At 40.7% G+C, this 21541-nt stretch overlaps 1 protein-coding gene across 4 annotated transcripts; it reads right to left on the reverse strand.

The window, feature by feature from the left end:
• Positions 1–1299: 1299 nt before the first annotated feature.
• On the reverse strand, positions 1300–15317 carry LOC111656250 (xin actin-binding repeat-containing protein 1). 4 transcript variants are annotated; one of them, XM_023407900.2, is made up of 11 exons: positions 15278–15303; positions 14785–14898; positions 14226–14409; positions 14010–14097; positions 13479–13847; positions 13029–13107; positions 10781–10926; positions 10251–10298; positions 4441–4571; positions 1799–1982; positions 1300–1683 (listed from the first exon to the last, which is right to left on the reverse strand). In XM_023407900.2, the coding sequence occupies exons 3-10, from the start codon at positions 14351–14353 to the stop codon at positions 1814–1816; spliced, it is 1158 nt and encodes a 385-aa protein (XP_023263668.1). In that variant the 5' UTR covers positions 14354–14409; positions 14785–14898; positions 15278–15303; the 3' UTR covers positions 1300–1683; positions 1799–1813. The 4 variants fall into 4 exon arrangements, 3 of the variants coding, with proteins under 3 accessions (XP_023263668.1, XP_023263667.1, XP_087030550.1); XR_015437353.1 differs by lacking the exon at positions 4441–4571 and having other exon boundaries at positions 15278–15304; XM_023407899.2 differs by lacking the exons at positions 1300–1683; positions 1799–1982 and having other exon boundaries at positions 4478–9852; positions 15278–15317.
• Between the last annotated feature and the right edge of the window lie 6224 nt (positions 15318–21541).

Here is a 21541-nt window from a genome sequence, read left to right on the forward strand (position 1 = left end):
CATATTTGAGCTATTTGAGCCCAACACACAACACATACAAATAGGCTACATCATGAAAGCTCAGTTGATTTCAAACACACCACCAGCTGACAGAACAAGCAAAAGCACTTCACTAGGTCCTTGATCAGAAGAATGTTTAGCAGACAGTCAGTACAGGCATTTTCTGACAGGTACAAACCCTTCCCGCATCTGCTCACGCTGTACATTTTCTGTGAGAGACTTTAAGTGATTTTCTTTTTATGGTAAATGACTGATGATGACTGATTTTATTTTTCTTGATCTAAATAGACTTTATGAGACTTCAGGGGTGTCTCTACATCCAAAAGAAAAACATGAGGCTAAATTTAAAAAAAGGCCTTATTTTGAATATAAGCCCTTAAAGTTTAATATGAAAAATTAATGAAGTTGATGCAATGACTCGAAATAGCAAGACTAAGAGTCTACTGCTATGCTAATGGCTCCGTCAGACTGTACTTAGTTAGCTAAACGCTAACATTAGCATGCTAAAATGCTCACATTTACACTGATGCTGATGTTTAATGGGTATAATGTTTACCATGTTAGCATGCTAACAATTATGAACATGTTATTAGTCTTGCAAGTCATAAACCAAAGCATTGGGCAAATTTAAATGTTCACCTTCCTGTGGCTCAGGAGGAAAAGTTATTTCAATGCAATCTGTTGAGATACAGTATTTCAGCCGAAAGTTGAACTAAAAATAGACAAACTTCCTCCTCTGGTCTCTTTGTAGTATGATTGACGATTTGCAATCCTACCTTCCTTCATTCTTGTTGTGTTGTTTGCTTCTTTCTCATTCAACATCTACATTTGCATGGTTTTCATATTTCTCTGACACTGATGAACTGTTGTCATTAGGATGAACACAGTTGTCACGCTCAAGTCTCTATGTTGTTTTGACAGTTCCATCCAATTCTGTCAAGAAACAGTCATAGCTGTAGTGAGGATATTGGCTCCCACTGCCTCTTTCAGCACATCCTAACCTATATTTATATTGATAAATTATAGCCTATACCCTTTTAAAGTAAGTAGTTTTAAACTAAACTCCATGTGTGCTCGTGTGCATCCTCACTGTCTACCATTACACCATATGCTGATATATGGCATCATCCCCGCTGCTGCTGGAAGTTTCTGTTTATTGCTGTCGAAACCTTCAACACTGAATCTTCAGCACAATATCAAACTCAAGTGAGATGGAGAATCCTCCTGAACCCAGATTATGGAAAAAGTAGATGGATGAATCATTACTATAAATACACCTCCTGCACAAGGGACAGTATGTGTAGTTAAAATCAATTTAATTTTCAATTTTACATCTTTGTTATACTTGAATGAAATTTAAAAACCTGGTTTTCAATTTTACTTTATGTCCATTAAAAATGATTATGTACAATGTATGCAAACTAAAAAGCAATTCATTTAACAAATTGGAATGAATGAAGACAATTACATGTGTCAGCATCTGTCATACTTACGCTGCACAGTTTCTTACAATGATTAAGCCATTGTTGCAATTAAATTGTGAGTTATGTGTCAACACATTGTTAATCATTACCATTACATAGATGAACACACTGTAAAACTTGGACGGCAGTAGCATCACATGGTGCCTCAAACACATCTTCAAGAAGATTATTCATGTTCTTACAGTCACCGTCCCATTAGCTGAGGAGAGAAACAGAACACAGTTTTAATCGAGAAAAGACACCGTAATGATTCATGATCATGACAATAAATATACATAATGGAGATCAATTTTGCCTCGCTTACTGGTACTCACATTTACACTGTATATTTATGCTTCAGATTCATCATGCACCACATCAGCAGTATTCCTGAGAAGCCACTGGTTCTTGTGTTGAGCATGTCCAAAGCCCTCATCATAATTCCCTTTTCTTCTGAACAGTTGTTGGTAGTGAAATATGCAGTAGAATTCCCCATGTAAAGGTGCATAATTGTGCATGCTACAAATGAACACAATATGTGAGTTACAGTACAAATTAATAACCATATTTGATTGGAGGAAGAAAGGGTATTTTTGTGGTTATCGTAGCTGTGAGATTGGTTTAGAGCTCACTAGGATTTACAGTTTTGTAAATTAATCATGTAGATTTCATTTCATTTCATTTTGCATTGTCTATATAGTTCCTTTGAAGTTCAAATTTTTCTTTAAACCCAAACTTTTATATTTTTTACTTATCATAGCCCGAAAAGCACAGGTGGAACTAATGAAATTAAAGGTGCAACATGTAAGTATTTTAGTTTAAGACATTCAAAAATTAACACAATTTATCAACAAATTGTTGATATGTTATGTCAAAGATGTTTATATCTATACATGTATGTATGCAGAGATATCTACTGAAGTTTGCATGATAACCAGCTAACCCTGGCTCGTCTCGCGGTACCACTTTGTACATCAAGAGGTGATAGTGAGGCACTGTAGTGTACGGTCTGCCCTCAGTCCAACATGAGAGGATGAAGAAGTAGCGCTGTCCATGGGACAAGAAACCGAGACATGTTCAGCAGCAAAGAAAATAATGATAGAAATAGAAGCAAAAACAACAGTTAACATTAGCATTGCTTTCAACCACGGGAGACGGCCCTTGGAGAGTAGAGGAATTAAGTTTGATGCTGAACTCACAATGTTTCCTCTAGGCTGGCGAGTAAACAACTGCTAATTCTAACATTGGCTATGTAGCGATATCAAATACTTACATACAGCACCTTTAATGGTGGCTCTTTTCCAGCAGTTAACAGTTAACGATGTCATTGCTTACACCTGTGGTTAACAACTCAAAATGTCTTGTGAAAGTTGGATTGTTATTTCAATCTGTTAAATTCTCTGTAAAAAGCATGTCTTCTGGTGAATTTAATCAATTAACCAATAAATTAATTAATCAATTAAATATTTTGAATCTGTAGTAGCTATTGGCCCAAATATAAAATTATATTTCTTGTAATTGTGTTCTTTTACAACAGCAGGTGCTCTCCATTGATGGAGTGTGTCCATAACTTGCTGTTTTATTATTTAGCTCTATGTTGCTAGCCTAGCAAGTTTCACCCATCCACTCGTTGCACACCTGCTTAAGTTAACCAACTGCAAAAGTGTCAGGTCTAACCCACAGGAGTTATCTCCCAGCTGTGCTAAGCTGTCTGAAAAATGCTAACAGTAAGAAAACATCTTTTGTGCTTCAAAGGTCCTGCTTCAGAGAACTTTCTCGGAAAAGTGTTTGAATATAGGACTGAAAAACAGGGTGAGGTCAGGAATGAAAAAAGTTACATATTTACTTTAATTGATTTGCCATATTTTATAATGATACCTTGATGACGCATTTAAAAAATATGTTAGCATTAAATATGGTATTAGGGATGTCACAAACGTCAAGGACGTATGTAGGAGTGAAGCATCTGAACTTATAAAACAGCTTTGGTAGTAACGGGACTGTGCCGAGCGTTAGGATTGGCTGGGGGTTATAAGGAAGTGCAGGTAAACTAAAAGCACGCTCAAGTTGTTGAGACTGTTCACGTGTTGTCTGACCCGCAGCGTTTCTCAGTAAACGAGTAAACTGAAAACAAAGGCTCTGGTATCTGACAACGAGAACCGATTGGCCATTTTCGGTACCAAGTCAATGCTATAATTCTGACAATGTGATGTCTGCAGTAGGTACAGAAGGGTGATATAGATGATCATATGTACTCTCTATTCTTCCAGGACTGAGGAGAGCAGTATAATAACCCCCACGAGCGGTGTAGTCTGACATCAAACTCAAAAGAGAAGGAGAAGGCAGGCACAGTAAACATTAACTACAACACGTGGGATGGCAGCAGCAAGTGATGCGTGGTGAGTGGGTTTCAGTTATGAACATTATATTAACAACGCGTGTCAAAATGTTCACGTCCTGGCATGTTACTCCGGTTGTTTGTGAATTGAGACAGCATCTGTTGCAAAGCTCCACACAAAACTTTCACAATAGCTTGTTTAGGCTCACAACATCAGCAGGCTACCGCCGTTACTGTTCAGTGTGTCAAAATATATTACTGACTTTTTAAATGAATATTTTCTACACCATTGGAGGTGCGTGCATGTGCGCGTGTGCAGCAGCCTCTGTTGTTTCCTGTTTTTTGCTGAGGTGTCAAATTTGATATTCAGAGTTGAGGAATTGCGTTGGTATTGGTTCAGACTCCCAAAGGTCTGACATCATGACATCTCTACATGGAATAATTGTTCTTTTCTTTATCTCTTTTTTTTCTCACAGTTGTTGCATAGGAGGGAGGTCAGATTACAAACAGGTCTATCTTATATTTAGGCCAATATGAAATTTATCAGTGTGGAAGGGACAAACGAGAAATGAGTCAAATATTGAGAATCATTTATAAGAATTGCAGGTGATTTTCCTGTAGTATGCTGTAATATCTCACCTTATTTTTTTCTTGCAGTGTTTACAACAGAAGCAAGTTTTGTGAAAAATGTATTTGTCTGCAGTTATTTTCTCCATTGGATAAACTGGCTTCAGACAGGCAGAGCACATCTCTTGACCAGTTGGTTGAAACTGATGAGAAAAGTTAGATTTAAGCTTGATTAAACCAAAAAGATGTTTTTATATAATAATCATCATTAATAACAACAAACACAAAGACATGAATTAAAACCAAAAATGTGTATTTAATTTCAATTATAAGTCAAAAACCCTTTTTTAAGAATATAAGCTGAAAAAAAAATCCTCAAACATAAATAATATCTCAAATCAATGACAACCTCTTACAAATAAAGAAACCAGCAATGATAAACAACGTAATTAATATCTTAGCCAATAAAATTATTTACATGACAATTTGCCATAAAGAATATGAAAAACATTGCCCTATACAGTGACTAACTGCATCCTGTCTGTGATTGATCTAAGGTTTCTGATTGATCGGCAGCCGAACTTCTGGGTATGTTGTGACCTGACATGTAGCCGGGCTGACCACTGCCTGACATGTGGATGATGTTGTTGTCTCTGGCTGAGTAGTGACAACAGTGGAGGTTTTGGATGAGTAAAACCGATTACCAAAGTTATCGGTCCGCTCATAGTTCTCTGTGACTGTTTTGGTTCCTTTAATACTGTTTCCGTCACGGTCAGTCTGAACCTCAAGTACACTGAGCTCTCGTTGAGGGTTAAGTGGACTGCAAGTGGATTGTTTTTGACCTCCTTTTCTGGGGTCCCTCTTTCTGTTTTGAGCAGGGCTGTTGAATGTCAGGGTCTTTGTTGTCCGGAATTTCTCCTCCGTCTTTGGGCTTTGCTGACATGTTGGACAGATTGTGGTCTCTGGTGGCGCCACATCTATTTTATCCGTCTTTCTAGCAGCTGACTGTATGGAGATGAAGGCAGGTGAAGATGTGGGACTTGCTCGTTGTTTTGCAGAGGCTACTTCATCGCTTGCACCTTGCCCAGCTTGGAGAGCTGTGTTTCCCATTGTGGTAGCACTTTCCTGTGTCTGCAGTGATTTTGTTCTGCTTGACCCGATGCTAATTTTGCTAATATTACCAGAGGATGGGGATCCTTGCGCTGCCCCTAAGGACTCTTTGAACAGGCATGATAAACCAACAATATCTGAGTCAGATTTCAATGTAGAGACAGAATAAAGAGCCTTCTTTATGGTTTCCTCTATATCCATAAGTCTGGCCAATGTCTGCTCTTTTAGATTCATGATTTCCTCACTGGCTCTCTCAAGATCTCCAAAAACATGCGCCATTGAGGACTTACTTTCAGGGTGATCCTTCAAATGTGACTTTTCCTCTCTGTGTTCCACTGCTACCTTTTTTTGTTTCATTTTGTTGGAGCTGACAACCCAGTCAGGGACGTTCTCAAATACTCCTCTCAGAGACCTCACATCAACCTCGCTTGTGTCCTGTTCAATTTCCTCAACTCGACCGAGAATGCTCTGCAGTTCCTCCTGTTTTCGCAAGTTGTCAAAAATTTCCATGGCTGCTGTTATGTTCCCCCTCATGATCTCATCCATGTGAACTGACAGCCGCTGTCGGCGCTCGTCCTCTGTCTCGGTTCGTCCTTTTTTTCCCCTCATCTCAACTTTGCTTTCTTGTATCGTTTCTCTCTTGTGGTTGTCTTTGCTGTCAGCAGTTTCTCCACTGGTGTTTGCACCATTGTAGGATGGACCAGTTATGGTCTGTTGCAGTTTTGAATCTGCATGTACGAGAATAGTGGAATTATTATCTCCAGATGTATCTTGTGGGTTTTTGTTGTCAGGCTGGGCAATTTTTACTCTCTTTGGCTTTACAGGGGCATTCTTCACTGAAAATGCCTTTTTACCTCCAAATTTCTGGCATGCTTCATGAAAATCTACATGACTTTCATCTGTTTCATTCATATTCTCGCTGACGGGGGGTTTTTCCAGGGGTTTTTCCGCTCTTGCTGTGGGATTTTTCTCCTCTGGACGATTAAAACTATTCTTGTCTGTGTTATCGATTGAGCCTTGTACTTGATCTCTTATTTGAATTTTCTGAGACACCTGAATAATTTCACCTTTATGATCTACTGAATATGACCCTGAGTCTGCACCACTGTTCGTTTTGGGCAGGTCTTTCATATGTTCATCCTTACACGACACTGATGTTATCAGGGGTTGAGCAACAGTTTCTTCTTTGGATTGCTTTTTCATTTCAGGTCTTATATTTTTTGTTTGGGTTTCCTCAGGATTCTTTGTGTTGGTTGATTGATTATCTCTTTGTTTTGCTTTCAGATGCTCCGGTTTAGGTGGGAGGGTGGGCTTTGGTCCAACAGGCCTTTTGCTTTTCTCTGGTACAATACTTGTAGCTGGTTTATTTAGGGTTTCACTTTGGCTCTTAGGCTTTGCATTTGCTGCAGTCACCTCTTCCTTGGAGATCTCTTGTCTCAATGGCACTTGAGTTGATTTAGATTCAGTCAAAGGACAACACTCATCAATAATGGGGTTTAGAACAGCTGCCACATCCACATTTTGTGATCTTTCTTTGGGATTTTTGGAAGAGTTTCTATATATCATAGCTGCTTTGAAATCTCCCCTTGTGACATTAATGTTGGATCTCCCCAAGGAGTCCAAAGCTGCCTGAAGTTTACCTTGAAAAACAACTTCCTCTTCCTCTTGTTGTGCAGGTGATGTTTCTAAATTATCAACCACAGCCTCACAGTGTTTCTGGACCACATCCATGTCTTTTTGATCCTTTTTGATGCATGTCTCAGTAGTTTGCAGTTTGTTAGAATTAATGTCTGCATGGCATGTCTCTGTATTTTCATATTGGCGGTCTGATTTATATCCGGATGTGACGTTGGATGGAACTTGATCCCACCTTGGCTCAGTGCATGAGTCCACTTTTTGGTCCTCATTTTCTTGATGTGATCCTGCTTCTGTTCTTGAGTGTTTGACATCACATGCTGTAACCGAAACAACAGGTTCCTGGGAATATTTATTCTTGATTTGTGATGAGTCATACAATGATTTGGCCTCGATTGTGGCCTGTTGGAGGCTGTGGATTGCAGTTTGGAGGTTTGAGATTTCGTCACTGTCATCTACCGCCTGAACTAATTCAGCCTGGTGGACCCTGTCATCATCCTGTGTCTCAAGATGTTGAAAACACTCTTGTGGTTCAGTTGTGAAGTTACACACTTTCTCTTGTGCTCGGCCCCCACACTCCAAAAAGGTATTTTTACTTTTCCCATGGTCGAATACCCCAACGTTGCATTCTTTAGAGGACAGGGTCTTTCCAAGTGGCACAGTTTGACCTGTAAATGCATGAGAAATGGTGGTAGATTGGGCACGGTTTTTATGAATATTTTGCTTTTCTTGGTTTTGTCTTTGTTCTCCAGAGAACATGCTTTTCAGTCTCTTTACATCCACTGGTATCCACTCTGAACTTTCCTCTGATTGATCTCCTCTCAGTTCCTGATCAAGCTTTGTGCTTTGTTCAGCCACAGTTTGGCTCGGAGTGACTTCTTCTTCTTCCACTGTTGGCTCAGCCTGAAGAGTTTTCAAATATTCCAGATCTCCCTTTTCAATACAGCTTCTGAACAGTTTCACATTCCCTTTTACTGTGACTTCAGGCCTGATTGATCCTGTGCAGGTTTGGTCTTGAGAAGTTTCTAGAAGGCAGTTTATGGTTGATTCGATAATGCCTTTTCTTAGTCCTTGATTTTCTGTTTTAGTAATATCAATTTTCTCTGTTTCTGGTTCATCATACTCCACAGCATGCCCTTGTGGAGCACTGTAACCTTTCACATCTTCCTCATCAAAATAGTTGTAGAGGGAGTAAACAATGACTTCAGCGCATTTGTTGGCATCCTCCTGAATGATCACTCCTTTCCTCAGAGAGTTATCTTGATTGAGAATATCCTCAACAAGCTGAACCACATTGGCAGTTTTGACCTCTATGTCTTGGCTGGTAGTGAACTGACGCTGGTGCACAGGTACATTCACCACTGTGGCCTCCATAATTCCTTTACTATCCTCCTTTATGTAAGTGATCTGAGGCTTTAGGTGGGCCCGTGGTAGCAACTGGACTATGAAGTTTTGTGCACCGCCTTCAGCCACCTCATCATATTTGATCTCAGGCCCACTCTCTGATAGTGTGAATTTAGCCCTTTTAGCAATCATTGTCTCGTTCACTTCGATGATCGAGCCATCTGAATGTACAGCATTAACGCGATAAAGGGTATTCAGTGTTTCCTTGATGTTCTCTACCAACGTCTCAATTTCATCCTTGTTCTGATGCCTAATTTTGTCAAATGGCATTGATTCAAACAGATAGGCTCTGTTTTTGACATTAGTTATTAGACAGTCCTCAGCAGCCCCACTGGGACTAGCTGGGATCTGGGATTTTGATGCATGAACACAGGAATTTTCTCTTTCTGCGTTTGTTGTGATGAACGGGTTGTTTTTGAGAAGAGCTGCACTTGTTTTAATAATTTCCCCGGATTCTTCTGCACCTGAAAGACTTGTAGGGTTGTCCTCAAAGGCTGCTTCACCAGAAAAAACCTCTTCCCCGCCAGGAAACTTACTTTGAGTGCTTTGCCCAACAATATGAACACATGGACCTTGTTCATGGGGCCGATCTGTCAAACCAAGACTTTTGTTGCATGCGTTGCTTTTATTTTCACTGTGTTGACTTTCTTTGCTACTCATTTCCAACTCGTGTTTTCGTTTTTGGACTGACCCTGTCTCATCTCCGCAAATAGAAACTTTCCCTTGCAACTTATTATCTGGATTTGACCTTGATGTTTTCAGAGACTGACTCTCAAATACCCTCCTGGTAGCATGGACATCTATTCTTATCATCTCCTCATCACACTCTCTGTTCGGTTCTGGACTAGAACCAAGGGTTTTGTCATCCTCCGCAAATCCTTTAACGCTTTCATTACATGGCCTCTGCCCTTGCTCCTCAAACACTGCTGACGTTTTACTGACATCACCTCCATCCGCTGCTCCATCTGCCATGTGAATCTTGGGGGTGTAATGAGAAATTTTGTTACTCAAGGCACAGTTCTCAAATATCAAGCGTCTTGAGAGGACCTCTCCCTCGTATCCAGTTTCACCAGCTGTCACCCCAGTCTCTGAGCTCAAAACCTCAGCGAGCTCCTCGTCCACAACTTCATCCAGCATCTTCAGCTCTGGGTGGGTGTGCTTCAGGAGTCTTCTCAGCTCACATTTCTGCCGCTGCTGGTATAACTCTTCTTTGGAAAGCTGGGCAGGCATGGATTGTTGGAAATGTGCACCAGAGATGTCTTCTGGTCCTGACTGATGTCCGGCTAAACGAGGAGGAGGAAGGTCATCTTTCCTTTGTTGGGAGTCTTCGGCCATCTTAGAAGAACAAAGTAATGTTCTCATCATTGAGTCCTTTGTAACAGAAACGAGCTATCCAGTGAAATTCATGCTCCAGAGTGGTCACACGTGCAACAAGAGCCATATGTTACCTTCCAAATCATGCCAGTTCATTTGCTTTCCACACACCAGGTGTCAGTGGGTTAGTTGAACTCCAAAGCAACCAGCAAATGCAACCACAATGATGGATTAAAATAAAAGAATATGTAGAGTGAATGGCATCCAATATCTGTTTCTTTGTTTTGAAGAAAAGCAGTCATATTTTTGGGTCTTAAACTATAGATAATATGATAATGAAGAAGACGTTTATGTTATTGCGACAATGCAAATTCGACACACGGCATCATGCAAAAATGTCCGGTGAAATTCTACCTTACCTTGGTTAGTTTAACTCTTTTCCCAGGTTCAGATGACTGATCTTGTGCCTGGATGGAAGCAATAATTATTTCAGCTCAAGTTAACCTTCAGTAATCGATGTCTTCTTGACTGACAGAATTTGCTCAGAAATCATTACATGATATAGTTCAGTGTTATGTTGTGGGATTTGTCATGTGACTGTCAAAAATAAATGTGGAAGATATTGCCATATTGTGTGTACTGTGTTGCATTGCACTGTGGCTGCATTTGTAATACCTGCAATGCAATCTCATAATTTAACAAATGCACAAACATAACAGAACATTATAATGCATAAGATGTAGCTGCTAAAATACATTTGTAGTTCCCCTCTTTTTGTCATGCTAGATTGTGAAAGTATCATATAGCTGAGATAATGCTAATTAAGTTAGGGTTACAAACAATTCTACACATTAAAGAACAGTTTTCCGGATATGAACTCTGACTTCTACAACTTCTTCTACAACACCAAGACCATTAACGAATGAATAATGAGTAGAGAGATGTTTACCGCTCTGAAAAGACTGCGTGTTTGCTCCTGAGGTGCGGCCTTTGACAGATAGAGGGCAGACATAGCTTTGACAGAGACACACAGTTTCTCCTTGGTTTGGACGAAGGAGCTGTCTCTGAAGTCTGCAATCGACCTCCTCTTTTCATCTGCAAGGATATCAGACACAGCAGTTCTAATGTGTTAAATTTGTTTTTGTTGAATATCTGACATCCACGTTGACAGTGGTATCAAGTAAACGCTGTGATATAAATGTGCCATCGGATTCATCCGATGGCATCTGGAGTAAAGAGAAAAGTAGTTGTAATTTAGTGCAGCTTTGTTTACTGTTTAGCATTAGGTGTCAAAATAAAGCGCCACCACAACATCGTGTGACTGAGAGAAAGGCGATTTCAACAGAATTTAAAGTGACTCATTTTAATAGCATGCAAGTGACACCTGTGTTCCCATCCATGTCCCCAAACAAGTGGGTTAACAGTTATGAGTTTTGAGTCACTTGCAGTCACTCTTTCTAAGCTGATATTTAACAGCTGCCGTGTGGTCGAGTTATAAATGTACCACTTGTGTGTGGAGCGGCACAGATACCTGACTCCGCTGACACACATACTGAGAGTTAAAAAGACAGACACAGTCACCGCAGCCACAGTTGACTAAGCATAGAAAAGTAAACACATAACACGTCTTAGCATCGGCCATAAAGGCACAGATAGTAAATGAGTGGTCAACCAGCAGCTGCCAGTAAAGGGAAACACGGCACAACAGATACAGGGATTTGAGTATAAAGCAAGAAGTCTTTAGGATAAGGCTTTGGTGAACGTTTGCCTGAACCATTTAGATTAGCCTGTAGTGATTTTGAAAGCGTCAACACTCTAGTATTTCCACATTCACATAGCTGTGAAAATTATCAGTCATAAGTGCAATTATCTGCGTCAATATATACTGTAGTTAGTCAACTTTATGGCTTTAAAAGGAAGTTTTAAAGTTAGACCATGTGCAAGCCATGTGACATGCAGATAACGTTGTTTGTAATCAGCTGACACACAGATTATTCTCCAGTTGGACTCATTCGGTCAAAATGCAGAATCTTTACTCACAGAAAATGAGCAGCCTCCAATTCCTTGCGCCCTTGCCTTTCTTCTTATTTCCCTTGAAGTGTGTGTGAATGTGTTTTGGTCTAAGTGATGTCGCTGCTGTAGGTTTGTGTCCGGTAACGCAGCCTCTGCCACTTTCAGTCGCTCCCTCTCCCCCGTCTGACAGCTGACCCCTTTCACCCTCCTGCACTTATTCAGGACTTGTAGCGTGCCGGCTATTTCCGTCCTGCTCTGGAGTGGCCTGCTATGCCCGCACCAGGTTGAGTCAATCACGGCTTCTTGCAAAGTCACGGTGCTGATATTCATCTCCATTTCATCTCTTCCCTTTCATTCGCACCGTCCACAGCTTTGACCTGAGTCACAGGTCCGGGAGAGACAGCTTCCCAGGGAATGTTGTCAGACACTGAATTTGGCTTAAAAGGGGGAAGCTAGACATTTCTCATATGTGCTGAATTGGATGCTTGTCTATGGAGTAATTTTTACATTTTTGCATGTTTAACTGACCAGCTGTACACAGACTATATAAATTTGAATTAATTAATTGGAAATATACTAGTTGAACATGGCTTCTGTCTTCTAATTAGTATAATTCGAACCAAATTAAATAGTTAATTTTCCTGGGAAATTAGAGACAAAGTTTCTCGTGGAACTTTTTATTCTGTTGTGTTTGTGTTACTCTGCCAGCGTGTCTGTTAATACATGCAGAGTGTCCTTCGCAGTAGTATCTGAATGTTTTTTAAGCCTTGACGAGGACATGATGGTGATGATCACTTGCTCTCATCAACTGGTTCTGGAAGTGTGTATGTTGAGTTCATTTGTAGATGTTTCTATTATTGTCATATGTAGTATATGACTGGGCTTTTCACTATTTGTTTTGTTAAGTTTTTGAAAGTGTTAACTGTGGCTGCCATCTAATGTCACCTCACCAAACATTACGAAGTTTTAATCTTAGTTCTACTGATAACTGCTCAACAGCGAGATCCTTCTTTGACTTTACAAATGCCCATCTATCCTGTGCAGTTAAACTTTCAACCCTTCATTCTTTCCCCAGCTTTACCGGGCAGTAGGTAGGGGAACGATGTGATCAGGCTGGCGGGTCATCACAGAACACACCGAGATGAATGTTTTTTTGATCTAGAAGGAAATTACGTTGTACTCACCGGCTTGAAAGGCTGCAAGTTCCTCGAAATCAATACCCCCTATTGTTTTTCTCCTCTCTCTCTGGGTCTGATTCACCACCTTGAGAGAGAAACAATGAGTAGACGTACAGTGTATCTTTCTATGTGACAGAATGCAGCTTTGATTCTGATTTTGGAAGTAAAATGATAAATGATGGATTTGATTGAAGCCTTAAAATCAGTCTATCGGTCAATCAGCTGACCTGCACGGAGGTTTCTTCATACACAGACTAACACTAGATGACAACTGAATGTTGAATACAAGTCACTGATGTTTTCTGGTGCTTGTTTACATCAGTAATATTTGTAAAAACTGGAGTCCAAGTCAATATTTTCTATTGTGATCAGTTGAGAAATACACATTTCTGTCTTCACTTATTAAACCTCGCCATAAAATTTGTCGTTTAAGGTAAAACCAGTCATTTTATTTACCTTTCGAGTCACTCGATCCTCTTTTGCGTCAGTTTCCTTTACCAGCGCATCAGCTGTAGGTTTTGTCTGGTCCTCTGCAGACTTCTTCACCTCCTCGCTCTCCCCATTCATCACCGGCCTGAAGTCTGCCGCCTTGTAAGGCGACGTGAAGTCCGCCGCTCTGAAGCCGTTCCTCACCTTGTCTCGTGCGCTAGCCTTTGACTCGAACAGAGCCTTCAGGGCCCCTATGGAGCCGGCGGTGCTGTGAAGGCTCCCCATCGACTTACTGCGCGTTAAACCGGTTTCGGCTCGAGACCCTTCCCTCTCGTCATTTCTCCTCATCAGAGACACCAGACGAGTCTCTTTAACCTCCGCAAGAGATGGTGATATCTGATACACAGTGATACACAGAAGAAAAAAAATACATGTTTTCCTGCAGCTGCATTGATTATCCCCCCCCCCACACACACACATACACACACACACACACTGAAGCTGCTTTGTTTGTGAATTGTGCAAACAGCTAAAAAAAAAAAAATATATATATCTTACCTCTTTCAACACTTGCTTTGGCTTCACTTCACCATTATTGACCGGGGTTGATGGAATCGATGCGCTCACTTCCGCTGTAGTTTGATACCTGTTATGCAAACAACAGCCATGTTATATTAATAATCCACCAACATTCCAGTGCTGCACGTAGAAGCTTGCAGAGAGTGTGGTCAGCTGTTGCCACACACTTAGGAAGAGATGATGTTTTCTTTTCACCTTGCGACTAGTGAGGACACAGATGCTTTCTTGTCCCACAGTCCTGCCTCCGTCCAGGTGGGCTTGTCACATGACGAGGCGACGCTCTTCAGTGACTGGGTGCGCCGCAGGTTACTCTTCCATTCCATGGCAAAGTGGCAAATCGCGTCACGGGCAGAGCAGGGTTTGCAAATAACTGTATGACCTAAAAACACATGGCGAATAATCGATGACGTTATCTCCGTTATTGCAACACATTGGATCTGCAGGCTCTGGGTGACATATTCTGTTTATTCTTTAAGCCCAGCAATGAACCCCCCCACCCCCACCCCACCCATCGCCTCAACACCAATAGTGAACATTTTATGTACTCATAAAGCTAAACGTTTTCCCATGAACTCCATAGAAATCCAAGGTTATAACATCAATAATGCAGAGCTGGGAACGAGTGAGATATAGCAATGTACAATGATTTGGAAGATGTTACACAATTTAACAGCAATGCAAAAGTAATAACTAGACATCATTTATATTCTGTGTGAATGAGGGGAAAAAAAGAGCTTTTAAACTGAATAGTTACCTCACAGATGTCAGTCAGCGTCTGCTCTCGTGTGACGATCAGAAGCAGATCCGCAGCATCACAAGACTTGCACAAGATGTGAGCAAAGTCCTTTTTCTTCCTCATTACCACAGACTGTAAAGTGATTTAGGAATATGTCGAGAGTAGCAAACAGGACATAAATTCTCCAAACACTGGTTAGTAATACAGACTTTAATCTGAAACACTGACACTGGTGTTGTCAGTTCAGAAAACATTTATCCAATATCGGGCATCTTTAGTACTTATTGTGTGTTTTGGCCTCTACACGAGTTTTCAGGAGATGCCTCGGTGTTTGACGTCAGGTTAAACCTCCAAAGCTCAGATGTAACTACTCGATCTTTGAGCAGCAACAGACCATGCATTAAGATGAAATGAGATTAACTTTATTGATCCTGAGGGGAAGTTGGGTCATTACAGCAGCACAGTGTGGAACGTAGACAAAGAACAACAAATGGAAAATGAGGAGAATTACCTGTTGCGTTGAGGGTGTTTCGCGTGGACTGAGTTTTGACAGATACTGATTAACAGAGGTTGTCAGGTTACACATTGACAATGCAGTATAAAAAAAACACATGAGCACAAAAACACTCCCTGTACACAAAATTACATTTACAGTGTGAATGCTGAATGTGCATTGCTGTGTTTTTTATCTGTAGCATTTCAAAAGGAAATTTTAGAGAATTATTTTAGAGAATTGTGTCGATGAAAGGCGTAATTCATTTCTAAATGTTGGTTAATAATCACATGTAACTAGATTATACACTGCAGTATGCATCACAAAAAAAAGTTTAAATATACGCACCAAGTTATTGTTGAAAAGATGTGTTATGCACGAGGTTGTAATGCTTGTAATCTTCCAAAATTTCTTCCTACCACTTCCTGCGTCGACCAGAACAGGTTTACATTATAAATGTTGCTCATCCTTGCTTCGGTACAAAACAGCATCCATATAGAGGACCTAGTGATTCAGTGTGTCCAGTACGGTGGATGCAGCAACATCACCACTATCAGTTTTGTGCACTTTTGTCATCATTGCTACCAAACAAACAAAGAAAATGACTTTAATGACACACTTTAATGGAAATGTTGAAAACTGCTTGATGGCAGAAATTTGAAGATAAAAAATGTTGTGATCAGCACAGCCCTCTGTTAAGTCTGTGCCTGTGTTTGGATGCCTTATTATCAAAATAACCTAAAAAATAATTCGTTTTTTACTGTTCTTTTTAAAGGTTTTAAGTTCTTAAATTAGATTTCAACTGGCAGGGGTTAAGTAGTCCTAGAAAGCCAGCTGAGAACAAGTGTTGTAGATGTTCGTCTCCACCCAGGAATTCCAAGACTTCCTGACCCTCAGGGGGTCAAGAAGTAAGAACAGGAGGAAGCTCTGCTCCCGCGCGATCTCGCTGACGACACCGACATCGACACCGACCCCGAGCAGACCTCCCCTGACACACACTGCAACAGAACTGCAGTCATCGGAGAAATGTATAGGCCACGAGAGTAAAATGTAAAACGCAACTTCCATGTTTGTTAGAAGTAAACACACCGTACTGGTCACATTATTGCTTGGTTTAATCATAGTGAATATGGTTTTTTGTTTTTTTTTCTTATGTGAAATTACATTTTTGATTATAAGAATTCAAATAAGATGTGAAATCAATTTGCTTAAAGCTCTTTAAACTGTTGTTAACAGAAGCCTAACTAAGTCAATGTATGGACACATGCAGATACAGCACAGAAATTACATGTGCTTAAAGCTGCATTAAATGAGCTTTCTGGCCACTTGGGGGCAGTGGAACATGCTCAAAATTGACACTATTGCCTTACAATGTTGTTATTTAGTATTTCTATTCTGTTAAACTCAATACTTTTATTAGTATTTACCAGTATTCACTACTACTTTTTAAAAATGTATTTTTTTTCTCAACTGCATAAAGGCTGTAGTCCCAAGTTAGCAGTCACTAGTTATTTTAGATTTGAAGACATTAAGCTTTTACTTTCAAACATGAAATAAGATCATAAAATATTAAAAACCGTATAATAAGTGGTTAGAGCGAATGCCACCACAACCAGCTAAAACATTAATAGCATTACAATATTTAAAGGAGCCTTTCTACATGAGGACTCATTTTACTCGTGATGCTTGAGTTCATTTTACTTTTATTTTGAATGCATGCACTTTTACTTGCACCGGAGTATTTTTACATTGTGGTATTTGTGTTTTTACGCAATCTGAACACATCTTTGTCGTGCCTGTTATCTGGGTTTCCCTCCATTTCACACACTTGTAAAAATGCAGCAGAGGGTTTGAGACAATGACGGCTTTTGTCAGTGCACACAATTCATATTCACTCACTTTAGTCATGCTTTCTGTTAATCAGTCTTCAGACAAAGAAAGAGCAACAGCAGCAGCACACACCCCTGGGGCAAAAAATGAGAGATTCAGCCTGGCTGTCTCTCTCTCTCCCCCCCACCCCCTTCGCCATGCCCCTCCTTTGACTACAACCCTCATCCCTCCCTTCAAAACCCCACTCCTGTCTCTGTCTCAGAGGCACTGGAGAGATGAAAGGGAATATGCAATGTGCCGCCTTTGACTGTGAACTGTGCAGTGTTATTAGGGGAAGTTTACTGGCCTTGTCTGCGTTTTAAACACACTTGCTTACACCAGCCAGCTGTAAACAAGGAGGATCTGTGGCCGGGTGTGAAAGGGGGGGGGGGCTCAAATACCTGAAGAAAACACTGCGTGACTGAGGAAGGCGCAGATTCACTCGCGGACACATCTGGACTGTCTCCCTGTGTCTTCAGTGTGACTACCTTTTTCTTGAATGAGCGAAAATAACTATGAGAGCAGATTGGCCTTTCATATTGTTCTTGCCTGACATTATCAGGGAGTCCAGTAGGGGGCGGTAAAGACCGTTAAAACACAATGCTCTGTATTGTCTTACCCACATTTGGGTTATGTGGGAACTTTACAGTGGGGCTATTCAAGGCCAAACTAGGTTATTTCAGTGCACCAAAATAAAATGTACAGCGGTGAGCGCAGAGCCCAGATAGTTGAGCAAGATATGGTCGTTTCTGTGACGCACACATTTAGCATATTTTACCACAGATAGCGATATCAATTCATACTCGTCATGTATTTGAGAAATATTCTGTTATCACAAAGCGTTAAACTTCTGTTACCTCACTTAACCCTGCTGCAGTCAAATATTTTTATTTATTTTTTTTTTTAAGTCTTCATTTGTACAGGATCCTGTGTGCATCACAGGAAGGGCAATCTGAGGTCTGCAGTGCTTTACAGAGCTTGTGAGACTGGTTGGATGTCCTGCTTTCCGCATGCGAACGCGGAACACATGCGATGCGCCTCGAACGGCCAGCCGTCATGAGTCTACTTCAGATGGATAATGTGCGTGCATCACAACACAAAGGGCAGGCAGAGTGTGTGTGACTCAGCAGTGGTGTGTGTGTGTGAGTGTGTGTGCGTATGATTCATGCTGCTGCTACTAGTGATACTGCCCAACATGTAATTGAAGTAATCTGCTTGGTGTTCATTCAGAGCCTTTTGAGAAAAACAGGCTTGTCATTTGTGAATGTGGGGAAAAAACACATATTTATCTTTTTATTATTTTTTTTATTCAAAATGTTTCAATATTTATTAAATACTTTTCATTCTCTAGCTTTCAAATACTGTTAGCTATCGGGTTCTGTTAGCCGAGCTGGGCTTAAGTAATTATTCACATTATTTTTGGCACTTCCAGGAATATGTTATTTTATTTATCAGTCATCTCCTGGCCAGCTTGCTTTGATGCCAAGATGAATTAGTTTTAAATGTTCCATCTGTAGTTTAGATCTTGGTCTTCTTTTCAGAATCAGACCACCCCTGGTGAAAGGGAGGTAGCATACTTAATACTTACTTTTACTGTTTGCTTTGATAATAAAATGAGCCCTAACTAATTTGCTCTCTGATGGTCGAACTTCACTGTTATTTAACTTTGATAGTTTTTACATTTAAAGAAGCGTCAGGCCGTAAAGTCTCATATCTCCTTCTCTCTGCTGTATGTACAGCTACTGACTGCCTAAATGTCAAACATATTCATTAAATAAACTACACGTTTTTAAATAGGATTAGAAATACTAAGACTTCTGCTGAGTGTCAGTGCTGTAGACGATCAGATTCTTCAGCATCCTGGACGTCATATACCACACATGACTAGTTATTAGTGAGTATGTCAGCTCTATCAATATGCGCTCTTGTGCGTTCATCTGTTCTTGGTGACGTGTTTGACGTAACAGCAAATGTTCGGTGCGCGGATCCAAAACAGAAGCGCGCAGAGAACAGATGAAGGCTGCGGAAGTGTTGTGCCAAACAACGAAATCTGGCCGACCCACTGAATGATGATGACTGAGACACTAATGACACGCCACTTCTTACAGGACGTAGTGCTGCCGGCCTTTAATGAATGAAACCACCTGCGTCTTTGTATAATGTGTGACTTCTAAGCCACACAATGTCTTCAATATCTATGTTATCTGCAAGAAAACAGGAAGAATAGTTCACACACGAGTACATTTTGTTTGTTACTATGTGTGAAGGACTGATGATGATATTGTAGTAGCACTGTCAGTACCTGACAGTGAGGTTCCAACCTCGGTTTTTGACTTTAACACTTGTCAAAACCATCACACATCAAGAGGCGTCAAGTGAAAGACACATCATAAAGCAGGACCAGTGTGTTCGAGCCTTATGTAAAGGTACAAACTGTAACTGATCAATATCAAGAAAAGACTATAAAAAGACTAGATGCAACAGTGGCGGAAGTAAGTGGTGTCACTTTTTGTTTATCAGCAGAGAAGATGTGAATATCAGCTCAATCTCCCAAAACCAAATTTTATTTCTTGTTTAAGCGCCGTTATTATTTCTTTAGATTCACATAAATTAGCATATTTAAGGTGATTAGCGAGACATCTGGATGGTACTGCTGTTTGCCTTTAATCTTAGTCCTTAGCAAACACAGTTTCTCATGTTTTGAGTCCACAGTTGAGGATATGTTTGAGATCCTCAGCACATCTTTGTGAATCCCTCCGCTCCAGATCGCTTCTGGCTGGTTCTTCATTCTTCCCCTTAGCAGGGAAAAGTGAGGAGGAGGAGGAGGAAGAGGACCAAGAGGAGGAAGAATGAAAAGAGCAAGATAAAGTTGCATAAATTTATCCTTTAGCTGAGTCACAAATCAAAGATGCAACTGAAATGAAGCCAAACGCTTAGAAAGAAATCACTTTATGTAGAGAGACGGCTCGGTGCTGATCTATGGGTGCTGAGCTTACAGTGCATTTTACATTTAGATTTAGTTAACTCTTATTGAGGATAACAGAAGAGTATAAAAAGTTTAACTTCTTTGATCACCAAATCACAAGCAAGCAACAGCAGGAATCAAAACAAACCCTGTTAATATTCCTGTGTCCACAGAGAAATAACACAAGAAAAATATGTTATTGTTCTGTTGTCGGAAAAAACTAGATTGTTTGGCTGTTTTTCTAGCCTATATTTGATTATAATTAGGTGTAGCAGCTCACCCAGGCTGCATCATGTTTTGGAGAACAGTGAAGGAAAGAGAACACAACTAAAGCAGAGTTTTACCAAAGCATTTCTCATTTCATTTGCGCTCAGTGTGTGATGGAAGGATCTAAGTGGGAATCTATGTGTCATTAGGAAAGTGTATTCTTTCCAGGACTGAGGAAAAAAAAAAGAAAAAAAAAAAAAAGAAAAGTTCAGGAACACACTGTCAGCTTCTCCTAACACATGGGTATGATTTGTTGGAACAGTCGTCCCCTCCCTCTTTCCTAGGAGGAACATGAGAAGTTGTGAGAAGCAGTACATTGTGTGTGTGTAGTCTCTGTCCCTGTGTCCTGCATGTTTTGTTTTTTTTTCTTTCTGCAGGTGTGTGTGTGTGTGTGTGTGTGTGTGTGTGTACAGTGTGTTGTGCCTGAGGGGGAACGTGCTTCAGTACAGCTGAGTGGGAGTGACTGTGACCTAACCCGTCCCCTTTTCGTCCATATGAAGCTGCACAAAGCCCCGCCTATCTCATTGTGGCCATGCACAGGCGGTGGCGAGCCTTGCCTGCATGTGTTTGTGTGTTAGTGAGAGTGCACGTTTCACACGTGTGACCACCGTGGAGGCGGCCGGAGCTCTAAGCTGCTTTGCGAGGCTTAGGAGGGCAGCCGCTCTCTGGCTACTCAAAGGGCTGTGTTTGCTACATGCCTAGAGGGGGTGATGGCATAGCTGAGCACTGGAGCGCGGTGCCCAGGGTTTCACATAACAATGCTGGGTCAGGGGCAACACACAGAGGCGCTGCATTGAACTGTACATGGTCACAAACACAGCTCTTGTTCAACAGTCAAAGAAGCAGTATTAATCAGTCAATGAAACTGAAAGTATTTATCTTTCTTTGACCGTTAAACCGAGAAAGAGCTGCTTTTTATTAATGAGGAATATCTCTGTAAGTGCACGCAATTAATGTGATGTATTTTAGTGATTTGCATTCATTTAAATATCCTTTTCCTGCATTCGGTGCACAGATCTAATAAAAAGCTTAAGTGTGAGTGCACGGGGGAAGCAGGTTCACCTCTGCACTGGCACAGTTCCTCAACTCACTTTGGTCAAGGATGATTAATTGTGGTGCTGATGAACTGTTGACTCACACACGCACACACACGCACGCACACATTCAGCGTACCCGTCTGC

This window comes from Seriola lalandi, unplaced genomic scaffold, assembly GCF_002814215.2.
Source record: "Seriola lalandi dorsalis isolate HSWRI2012SDOR001 ecotype SW California unplaced genomic scaffold, Sedor1 jcf7180002054351, whole genome shotgun sequence".
Lineage (NCBI taxonomy): Eukaryota > Metazoa > Chordata > Actinopteri > Carangiformes > Carangidae > Seriola > Seriola lalandi.

What these genes read in the sequence shown, in the direction of transcription:
- LOC111656250 (XM_023407899.2), bottom strand. Translation starts at nt 14,353, where the DNA reads ATGGAATGGAAGAGTAACCTGCGGCGCACCCAGTCACTGAAGAGCGTC. An exon ending in AGGATCGAGTGACTCGAAAG is followed by an intron (nt 13,108 to 13,478) that starts GTAAATAAAATG and finishes TTCTCTCTCAAG; the next exon opens with GTGGTGAATCAGACCCAGAG. An exon ending in AAAGAGTTAAACTAACCAAG is followed by an intron (nt 9,853 to 10,250) that starts GTAAGGTAGAAT and finishes TGTTCTTCTAAG; the next exon opens with ATGGCCGAAGACTCCCAACA.